The 11263-nt window shown below is 37.4% G+C and overlaps 2 protein-coding genes across 4 annotated transcripts in view; both read right to left on the bottom strand.

The window, feature by feature from the left end:
- Positions 1-4047: 4047 nt before the first annotated feature.
- LOC111074591 (2-oxoisovalerate dehydrogenase subunit beta, mitochondrial) lies at positions 4048-5674 on the bottom strand. Of its 2 annotated transcripts, XM_022367422.2 has the most exons (6): positions 5368-5670; positions 5232-5309; positions 4920-5166; positions 4640-4858; positions 4479-4571; positions 4048-4426 (listed from the first exon to the last, which is right to left on the bottom strand). In XM_022367422.2, the coding sequence occupies exons 1-6, from the start codon at positions 5595-5597 to the stop codon at positions 4199-4201; spliced, it is 1095 nt and encodes a 364-aa protein (XP_022223114.1). In that variant the 5' UTR covers positions 5598-5670; the 3' UTR covers positions 4048-4198. The 2 variants fall into 2 exon arrangements, with proteins under 2 accessions (XP_022223114.1, XP_041451155.1); XM_041595221.1 differs by lacking the exons at positions 4640-4858; positions 4920-5166 and having other exon boundaries at positions 4479-4596; positions 5368-5674.
- A 2528-nt stretch (positions 5675-8202) lies between these two features.
- LOC111074588 (ATP-dependent (S)-NAD(P)H-hydrate dehydratase) overlaps positions 8203-11263 on the bottom strand; it is a 6139-nt gene continuing 3078 nt past the window's right edge. The window contains exons 2-3 of one of the 2 annotated variants that reach the window (XM_022367417.2): positions 8885-9069; positions 8203-8816 (exon numbers count right to left, since the gene is read on the bottom strand). In XM_022367417.2, the coding sequence (XP_022223109.1) occupies positions 8241-8816; positions 8885-9069 (761 nt within the window). In that variant the 3' untranslated portion in view covers positions 8203-8240. The remainder of the gene's footprint in view (positions 8817-8884; positions 9070-11263) is intronic. The other variant, XM_022367418.1, reaches the window with a different exon arrangement.

Genomic DNA, 11263 nt, shown 5'->3' with positions numbered 1-11263 from the left:
TTGTTCAGTTGTTCGTAGTTGCCAAGACAACATTTCTAAGCCTAGTACTCAGATCCAAAAACTGTTTGCTAGCAAACACATGTTATACATTCTTCCAGCGGCCAGTGTGTGACCAGAGGTGTGCACTGCATTCCATACGGCTACACTGCTCAGACAGCTGCTTGGTTTTGTTTAAAGTTAATAATATGCACTTCTTCGGCTGGGGTCGCTCTTCCCCAGGCATATACTGGGCTCCCCAATATTTTATTGGCAAGGTAATGTGTCTGACTATCAGCAGCAGCAGATGGCGACGCCTCCAGTGCCGACCACCGTGAAGACAAACTGTTTTTAAAACAAAATTTGTTTTATGTTTATGAAAATTAATAAAAATAAATTATAATATCCATATAGCTGTCATTCATATAATACTGCATTAATTAGATTCTATTTGTCTTCATTATTTAAATATTTCATTTGGTTTTTTGTTCTCATATTGCAATGTTTGCTTCGTGTTTGCTGGTAAAATATATCAAATTGATATAACTTTCGAGGTAGGTAGAAACATACCAGCAATACAAGCAAATACTTCGGATACTTTTCTAGTATATACCGACCTTTTTTGTTGATCTGAGTACTGCCTTCCGTACAGAGCCTAGAAAACAGTTTTTGCCGTAAAACTTATCGGTTTCATACGAATATCAACCCTGATTCTGTTCGCGAGGTGTTTTTTTTTCGATCTGATTACTAGGCTTAAACGGCACTACGTAGTCGGCCATTAGAAAACGCTGAGGAGATGTTTCTCAATATCTTCTTTGTTTTAAATTCTAACTAGCCAACAATTAACAAACACATTGAGAAGGTATAAATACGTAAATTTTAGATTAGCCAAGCCACGACCTCTTGCTATATACATATATGCATACGCATTTAATTAAGTATTTCAATATTTAAAGAAGATTTATTTTAAGTATTGAAAATATATGTATCAAATTTCAGACTGATATATATTATTAATTAATATTAAATAAATAAATAAGTAATATTAATTTTGCAACGTGTTTAGGCCTAGTACTCGGATCCAAAAAAACACCTCGCGAACAGAATCAGGGTTGATATTCGTATGAAACCGATAAGAAATTTTTTCCGGCAAAAACTGTTTTTTAGTCTCTGTACGGAAGGCAGTACCACTAACCATACAGTATACAGTATATACAGTATATACAGTATACTGTATGGTTAGTGGCAGTACTCAGATCAACAAAGAAAGGTCGGTATATACTAGATAAGTATCCGAAGTATTTGCTTGTATTGCTGGTATGTTTCTGCCCACCTCGAAAGTTATATCAATTTGATATATTTTGCCAGCAAACACGAAGCAAACATTGCAATATGAGAACAAAAAACCAAATGAAATATTTAAATAATGAAGACAAATAATCTAATAAATGCAGTATTATACGATATTATAATTTATTTTTTTTTATTAATTTTCATAAATATAAAACAAATATTGTTTTTAAAACAGTTTGTCTTCACGGTGGTCGGCACGGGAGGCGTCGCCATCTGCTGCTGCTGATAGTCAGACACATTACCTTGAGAATAAAATATTGGGGAGCCCAGGATATGCCCGAGGAAGAGCGACCCCAGCCGAAGAAGTGTATTTTATTAACTTTAAACAAAACCAAGCAGCTGTCTGAGCAGTTTAACCGTACGGAATGCAGTGCACACCTCTAGACACACAACTGGCCGCTGGAAGAATATATGACATTTGTTTCCTAGCAAACAGTTTTTGGATCTGAGTAGTAGGCTTCAGAGAAAACGAGCGACTGTTCGACGTATCATAGCGTTGGAAAATGTTCGCAAAAAAATATTAAAAAGGGGAAGTGTCGACTATTAAAAGCTACAGTTTAAAGTTTGGTGCCTTTACCTTGCCCATTTTTTTTTTTGTCGATTTTAATAGATAACTCCCTAAATTGATTTGCAAACATGGACAAAATTGGTCATCGTTTGGTGACTCAATACTGTTTAATCAAGGAGCATTTTCCTCAATATAATTTATACAAAGGTGGGGGTGTGATAATAACCAATTTACGACTAATTAACGAATTAGTCGATTTCTCAGAATAATCAAAAGTCGATGGGGTTCGAGTACTAGCCAATAACTATTTATTCGGTTTCTAAGTGCATGTGAACTGAGCATAAGCGGTCTTCTAATGTGGTGAGTTCAATACAAATTTAATTCAGGAGCGTAATACTGAGTGTAAGGTCGACTACAAAGCGAGGGTCATTCAAGTGATTATTTATTTAAGTTCAAACGTATACAACCATGCTCCGGTTATCGCAAATCGCAAAAAGTTACGAAGCTAAATTTATCAAATCGCCAAAAAGCGGGCTCCGGTTTTCGTAAATCGCAAAATTTTTACGATTGGAAACCGGTTGCTAGTGAGCTCGCGATTTCAAAACGAATTGCACATAGCACCTAAATAAAAGCTTGTATGAGCGTGAAAAAAATATAAGGAACTCCGCTGATGTTTTAAGTTTATATTTATATAACTCAAAATTCATTTTCGTATATCCTAATACATTTAATAAATTCATTTCTAAAGGCACCCAAAATTTGTGAATGAAAAACTATCGATAGGAACAAGTTACGAAAACCGGAGTGCACACAATTTCAATTCGTACGAATTGTTTTTTGACCGAAAAATTTGACATGAAAAAGCTAAGTGTTTTCGCGTTTGTGTAACAACTGCGAAGGAGTGCTTGGCGTAGTTTAACCACAAATAAGGACGAGTTTTTTCGTCGTTTCGTAAACGTGGAAACTGTAGATCTATCACAGCACAACAGAGACCAAAGCAGTCAAAACAATAGGTTGCTCAAGGGTGATTCTAGGCAAAAGAAAGCCAAAGTAAGTTTTTTAGCCAATATTGTCATGGCGAACGTGTTTTGGAATGCTCTAGGTATTAACCATATTGATTACACCACTCGATAAAACTGAACTTTTCTGCTTCAAACCAAACCGATTTTTTCTTATAAATTGGGAGTTTTAAAAGAATTATGTTTTTTTTTCTACGGCAGACCTTTTTTTTAAAGATTTTTTTAAAACTGGTATATTTTTTTAAGCTTTTTCAGAGGTAGCTCTTTTTTTTCACATAATTTAAGTATCTTACATTTGATTGTAATGCCACTCTTTTCATTGCCATTCTAAAAAGCTAAGGAATGCAGCTATATGCAGTATAAATAAGACCCAAGCTTTCACTTTCATCACGATTGATCGGCCGTTGTCATTTGGAGAACGACGCCAAATAGGCCCAGCCGTTCTAAAAATCAATTTTATCGCGATCGATGGTTTTTCTTACGTAGAAACATTCTGGCAAATACGAACTGAATAAAAACTTAAACCAAATCTACCCAGCCGTTCTCACGTGATGATGCACTATACATTTTTATCTCTCCATTTTTATATATGTATATATAGATTTTAAATATATGTAGAATTTTAAAATATTTACATTTTACAATTCTTTGCTACATCTGTCATCTACGTCTACATCTAAAATGTAGATTCTACATACACAATGTAGATTCTACATCTTTTCCTCAAACTGCACAACGCAGAGTGTCCGAGCGAGAAAGAGAATAAGCAGAATATGATATCGTCAACAGCGCCGGAGGAGGTGGGGGAAGCAACTGAAAATTAATTTCTTTATTCTGGCTATAATAATTATCCAATCTAATTCAGATTCAGCTACCTGGGAGATATGGTCATTCTCTACGATACTGCGTTTTTAGTTTTATCGTATCTACAAAATTATGAATGCCACAGATTTTCGTACTTTTTGTTGGCGGAAGGCGGGGCGAAATTTTTAAATATACTTGTAGCACTGCGATATTACATGAGTCTAGAACTAGGCGCTCATCAAGACGGACGTTGCACAAATCCATTTGTACCACTAATCTAATATACCACTTAACTCTTCGAGTACGGGTATAACATTATCTTTCCCACCAGAACAATGCAGGGGTGCAGACATATCGGTTTCCATTGTGAAAATCCATGAATTGGGCTACGATTTGCCGATATGCTACGATTTATTTGTCACATGGGGTGCAGAAATACATGTGTTATTAAACAACATACATCGCAATTAAATTAAAAGAAATAGGGATAAATAAATGCATCCGTTTCGATTGAAATGTTGTTGAAGCTTCTGAGTCTCTAATAGTTCACAATGTCCTTAACAGCTGACAGGCACCGCAGCTTGTCTGGCAGATAAAATGGCTCAAAGACGTGGGGAAAGGGGGTATCCCATCCAGTCACTCTCTTTACAGGCGCTTCGAGGTTCAAAAAACACTTGTCTTGAATGTATGCAGCTATCTCAGATCCAAACCCTTGAGTAAACGGAGCTTCATGTGCGATTACAACACGACCGGTTTTTCTTGCAGACTAAAATACATATTAATATAATTGGTTTAAAACAATGTTATTTTATGCTTACATTACATATGGTATTAGTGTCCCAAGGCAAAACTGACACTAAGTCAATAACTTCACAATCAATATTATGCTTTTCTTTTGCCAGCTCTGCAACCTTAAAATAAATTGAATGAAATAATCTAAAGAAATTTTAATAATTTGGTAAATATATTAGGCACATACTTCTAAAAGCACATGGACTTGTGTACCCCAGCCAATAAGTGTGACGTCTTTTCCATTCCTCAAAATATCGGCTTGGCCTAACTCAGAGGTGTAATATTCTGTGGGCACATCCTCAACAGCTGCACGATACAATGTTTTTGGTTCGAAAACTATGCATGGATTTGGGTCGCGAATGCACGCTAACAGTAGACCCTTTGCCTTAATCGGTCCACGGGGAACCTATTTTTTTAGCACATTTTACTTCCAACTTGTCATCCATTGTAAGCAACAGTTATATTACCACAACGCGAAGGCCTGGTGTGTGAGCAAAGTATGCTTCAGGACTTTGGGAATGGTAAAGTGCGCCATGACCCACTGCTCCAGACGGAACTCGAAAAGTTAATGAACCGCAGTCGAAAAGGCCGCCGCTTCGATATCTATATTTCGCGGCTTCATTCACGATCTGGTCAAAACTTGGAAATATATAATCCGCAAATTGAATTTCAGCAATTGCAGTTGCCCCAGCGTTAGCTACACCGATAGCAAAACTACAAAAAATATATAACATTGGTTTCTTATGCTACAATATACTATAGAAATTATATTATATTACCCTGCGATTCCCTGCTCACACAATGGTGAATTAAAAACTCGATCCTTTCCGTATTTATCTCTCAGGTTAACCGAGCAACTGTTGGATATAACAATATTAAGATATAGAAAAACTGCTGAGAGACTTTGTTTAATACCGGAAAACTCCACCAAAACCCACATCCTCTCCAAACACTAACGCCGTGCTGTCTTCTTGGAGAGCCAAATCCATGGCATTATTTATAGCGGTAAACATATTCATTTTTTTAGCATTGCCTGGTCCAGCAGCTGTGGGATAATACGTAAAATGTGACCGGGTCATAGGAGGCGGTCTAATGTTTAACCGTAGTGTATTAAAACAGGAGCGCGCTACTTCAGAAACTCTCATTTTTGTAAATTCGCAAGAGACTATTTGGACAAAGTTAATTACAGACTACTATTGCGTAATAAATACTTTCATCTGTTGCATTGTTGATATAAAAATATATCGAAATAGAGATGGCACTTTAAATATTAGTTTTGAAACTGTTCACTCACGGAGAACATTTTCAATAAAAAGACTAGACTCAAAAAATATTTTTGCTATCAAAATATGCCATATATTTTTCTAGACGTCCCGCGCTTTTTCGTTTGTTTCCTCCAGTTTTAATGGCTGTGTTTGTGTTTGTGTGTCTTTTGGACGACGAAAGATAGAATAACTCTACATTCCGCTCGAGATGGGAAAATACCATCGGTTGCTTTACTAGTATCAACCGACTTGTGTTTTTCCGAACTGAATACCGGTCTGCAAATTGCCTGCTGCGAAATTTTTGGTCGACCGAATTGCAGGCATGCAGTTTTATCGTTTCCATACGAACATAATCCCTGATTAGGTAGACGGAAAATTTAGCATGTCTGAGTTGTAAGAAATTTCTCAGCCAATGTACAGTCTCTCAGTCTGTCCAAGGCCCGACCTTTAATACAGCAAAGAATTTTTATTAAAGACCATAGAGAGCGGTCGGAGAGGCATGTAGGTGGTGCAGGAACGTGTGGCCGACGTGGGCGTCGGACATGCACAGTGGGACGTAAACCACGCGGGACTGGTACGCCTCACGGCGCTTGGGTGAGGAAGGCAAGGCACGAGGTGCCGACTATACCCGGATATAGTGGAGGATAGGCTAGAGTAGGGGGAAAGCGCCCAGATCATGAAGACTGTGGCATCCGCGTACAGTTTCACTCAGCTGGCGTCCCCGCAATGGAGGGAGTTCTACATACTTGAAGATCTACTAGAGAAAGAGATAAGACCAGTTCGTGGATGTCGTGGCATCCTCCTCGTCCTTACATAAGTGAGACTAGCATACCCCACTTCTTCCTGCTCCGGTTGATTGTCTCCTCTTCTGGTGGAGGCTGGGCCATGTGGTGTCGTGGGCGTCGTTGTTCCTTGGCTTCCATTGGTGTCGGCGTCTCTTTTTTCGATTTTGTCGCGACTCACGGCGGACTTTTAGCAAACACGACAGGTTCGTTTGGGAGTTAGAGCTTCTGTCTCGATCTCAAGTTTCTCGCACATCTCCCAAGGTGCCAAAATCGGCTGCACTGTCGGTAGCCTCTGCTGGCGCTTCGTGTCGCTCGCTGCTGTTGCGTGGGAGTGCTTACCGTTGCGTGCGTGGGCGCTAAAGGTGCTTCTAAACGATGCAGCACCTGCATGCCAAGCTTTTATGTCTGTGAGGCTGCATGCTTCGTTCACACTCTACAGCATTTTGCAAGCAGCTTTAGTCAGACAGTGGGCAGAGAGAGGGAGAAATACATAGCTAAAAGCTCATGACTCAGCGCGAATATCTTAATGTGGTCCTAGACGTTGCAGCGGCTGCACGGAAGCTGTGTACGGGTTACGTAAACGATCTCATTGCACGCATGCAATCATACATGCACATTAGGCTGGGACAAAAATTTTTTTTTTTATTCAAACGGGACACCCCCTATTTTTGGACTTAATAGTAATTTACATGTTTCCATTTTAATTTTTTTAGAGGTTGCTACCGAATTTTACAATCAAGAAAATTCAAACAAAATTTTTTAGCTGAATGAGTTGAATAATTGGTGAAATCTATTGCATATATATTGATACCATTTATATCAGCATATGAGCAGTAAAAAACCTGCTCAAGTTTTTGCGAACTATTAAACTAAATATATCAACCTCAGCTGGACTTTTTGATGTTCAACAATCGTTAATTTTTTAACAGTAACTAAAAAAAATAAAAATACCTTATTATCAATATGAAATAGTTTCTAAGTTTCAATATTATTTGAAAAAACCGACGAATTAAATTTTTTTTAATGTATGTATATTTAACCAAAAAAGTGTATTTCCTTTTCGTGGTAGCAACCCCAAAACATTAAACTAAAAATTTGAAAAAAATTGTATAATTTGATTGAATAACAAAGAACAGAATTTGGTTGCGTGCCCTTGAAAAAAAATTTGTTGGTCCAATTTTGGCCCAGCCTAATGCATATGCTGCACAGAATATCAAACTGATTTAGGTATTTGTGCTGAGTCATGAGCTTTTAGCTATTTCTCCCTACCTCTGTCCTGTGTCTGACCGAAGCTGCTTGCAAAATGCTGCAGCGTGTGAACAAAGTGTGCAGCCTCACAGACATAAAAGCGCCCCTGCGCTCACCGTTTTTCCTAATAATGACTACGTTGCTCGGTTCTTACGTAAGGTCTTTGTCGCTTATTCTAGGGGCGGCTATGTCAAGTAAATAATAATCAATAATAATAATAATAATGAAAGGTGAAAAAAGGAAGAAGTAAAGAAGAAAATTAACAAAGGTAGACAATTAAAATTGGCTTGGTGACATCGGTGCTTCGGCCTAGCTCCCTGCGTGTGGGTCAGTGTTCCTACGCGCCACCTGGGGGAAGTGGTTCGGTGGCCCCATGGCTTGTGGAGGAGTATGCTCCTTCACAGAGTACTAGGCTCAATGTAGGACAAGACAAATCAAAAACCATTCTAGAATAACGCAACATCACACCTTAGTTATTTATTTGACCTATTTATCCAGATTCCACATCTTCGAAATCAGACCGAAAAACTGTGGATATTTCATTTATCATATCACTAGCTAGAAGGCTTCTACCAAACTTTTTAAATGCAGCCGAATTTGCTCTTTTCACGAGATAACTTGAAGCACAAGCTGCAATATAAGCAGGATTTGGCTCGTTGGATTGAAGTGACCAGTGAAAAAACGTTGCTAGAGATCCGCTTAGCAAGTCGCCTTGACCACCACATCTACGCCCGGAACCGCCAGTCGGCATAGAGTGAACTTCGTTGGTGTGAGGTATATGAATTTGATCATTTACTCCTTTTTCCAGGACCACAACACCATCTCCCAGACAAGACATTTTTGTACGCGCTGAATTCGTGTCCTCTCCAAACAATCTACGGAACTCCATAGCGTTTGGGGTCAGTATGATATTCCGTTGTCCGCATACCAGATCAAAGTTATCATTCAGAATAAATAGTCCATCAGCGTCTATTACAATTGGCTTTTTTAATTCTATACACAATTTTAGCACATCTGTTGCAGTCTTCAAAATAAGGGGTTCCCGACCCAATCCAGGACCTATAACCTTGAAAGCATATACATAAATATATAAGAAATAAAATTCATTAAAAAAACATTAAAATATTTACTCACAATCACGTGTAAGCGGTCTAACCACGGCTTAATTTTATCAACAGCATCCAAGCAGTCCAGAACTGGATGAACGATTAAGTCGGGACTGTAAGATTTGATAACTGAGGCCGCATTTGCTTGACAGAATACATGCGATAAATCGGCTCCAACTTTCATGGAGCTTATAGCAGCAAAGTACGGAGCACCTGCAGATTGTTTAAATGAATTCAAGAAACGAGAAATAAAAACATTATAGACATAACAATTGCGTTAAAGCCAAAAACAGTATAGTTGCAAGACAAAAAATCGATCGATAAAATATTAAAATAATTCCACGATGACCCCATTACTGGAGGCCAGCAGGTAGTCAATTGCTCAAATAGAAAAATTAGACAAAAATACCAGTCGAAAAACATGACAAGAGATATAAAACATTATATCAAACACTGTGAAAAATGTTTGAAGAAAAAAACTCTCAAGCACAACAAAGAAGAAATTTGCAATTGCAACGCCAGCAAAAGCATTTGATATGGTTCAGATCGACACAATCGGACCCCTACCAAGGTAGGCGTAATAATGAATACGCCGTTACAATCCTATGCGTTTTGACTATATATCTTATTACAATACCGATCCTCAGTAGTATCTTAGTAATCCTATCCTAGTAATAGTATCATTAATGGTCCAATGAGGACGCTCAAAACGGATATGGGTACAGAATATAAAAACATAATTTTTTCCGAATTATGCCAGTTATTAAAAATTAAACATGGAACATTAACAGCCCATCACCATCAGACACTTGGTGCTCCTACTTCTCTAGGTAAGAGAATGATGGGGATTTTTCAAAAACTGGTATTTTAAAAATTTTTTTGTAAGCTATTTTCAGAGGTAGCGCTTTCCTTTTTCCACATAACTTAAGTACAGTAGCGGACAATGAAATGTGGACACTCATGTTAGCTTACTTTAAACTGATGTCACGAATTCAGAAACGTCTAAGTAATAAAATAGATAAATTCATTAGCTTTTAATTGATGACTTGTTTTCATTTCCAAAGTAAACAGTTTTAAACAAAAAAAAACTAAAAATGTAAAAAATGACAAAAAAAAAACTGGAACCGAGAAGGAAGACAATTTGACTTTGCGGTCAAATATGTAATTATACCCGTACTCAAAAAGAGTTAAGGGGTATATTGTACGTGTGGTAAAAGTGGATGTATGTAACGCTGAGAAGGAAACGTTTTCGACCCCATAAAGTATATATATATTATTCATCAGCATCAATAGCCGAGTCGATATAGCCATGTCCGCCAGTCCGTCTTGAGCGCCTAGTTCTCAGAGACTATTAGAGCTAGAGAAACCAAATTTTGTTTCCAGACTCATGTAATATCATACTGCCATAAGTGTATTTCAAAATTTCGCCCCGCCCCCTTCCGCCATTACAAAGGACAAAAAGGACGCGAAAACATGAAACTCAGAATCGTAGAGAATGACCATATCTGCACACTCTGCCCTGTGCAATGCGCGACCTTGCGTAGAAGATCTAGAATCTTCATTGTGTACGTATAATCTACATTTTATATGTGTAGTCGACATTGTAGATGTAGATAACATGTGGGCATTTCTCTGAATTCGAACGGGACATTCGTACGCATTTCAAGTGGTATAAAGGACACAATAAGACGGATTTTCAAAATCGTTTTAGCTTTATGATACACCTCTAGACTAGGCCTATAAGTTTTGCTAAGGTCGATTTTGGGCCACTATTCGTTTTTTGAGATTTTGTCGAAAAACCGAGCCATTCGCACGGGACAAATATGGATTCAAACTCAGATTTCAGCGAAAGTTGAGGCCATATGTTGATGCAAATTTCGGTACATGTTGTGCATGGATGTCTCTTTAAAATGGTTATAATTATCCGCAAATATAATTTAGATTTTTTTAAAAATTGAGTTAAGACCATATTCGCACGGGACATGTCGCACGGGACAAAAATTCCTTGGTTAATAACATTTAAAAATATACCCTTAACCGGGATTAAAGCATTTTTCTCGTATTTTTTTAAGATAGTCCAATACGTTAGAAAGATTATGGGAAAAATTTTTTTCCCAAGAATGCACGTTTTTATATGAGATAATTATAATAGAAAATATGGCTAAAGAAAAAAAAAATACCAAAAAAGTTTTTGCTTATTTGAATAGGTTTTTAAATCAAAGTTATTAAAATGATATGTCAATTGGGTAAATTAGTTGTCGTTCATTAAATTTTGACTATAATATCGCAACATAATTATACGGAAATGTGCTTATATAGACATTACATTTTTTGGTCTCGGTGGACCTCGTCAGAAAAATGCCCATGTGTAGAAAAAAAATTTAAAATATTTTAAAATTACAAATGT

This window comes from Drosophila obscura, unplaced genomic scaffold (assembly GCF_018151105.1).
Source record: "Drosophila obscura isolate BZ-5 IFL unplaced genomic scaffold, ASM1815110v1 contig_46, whole genome shotgun sequence".
Classification (NCBI taxonomy): domain Eukaryota; kingdom Metazoa; phylum Arthropoda; class Insecta; order Diptera; family Drosophilidae; genus Drosophila; species Drosophila obscura.
The sequence above is the reverse complement of the archived record's forward strand: the minus strand, read 5'-3'. Positions and strand labels throughout refer to the sequence as shown.

Bases quoted from the DNA above. Each gene is read 5' to 3' on its own strand.
- LOC111074591 (XM_022367422.2), bottom strand. From the start codon at position 5,597: ATGAGAGTTTCTGAAGTAGCGCGCTCCTGTTTTAATACACTACGGTTA. The intron at 4,859-4,919 runs GTAATATAACTG...CTAAAAAAATAG, and splicing joins CACCAGGCCTTCGCGTTGTG to GTTCCCCGTGGACCGATTAA. The intron at 4,572-4,639 runs GTATGTGCCTAA...ATTTATTTTAAG, and splicing joins AAGTCCATGTGCTTTTAGAA to GTTGCAGAGCTGGCAAAAGA.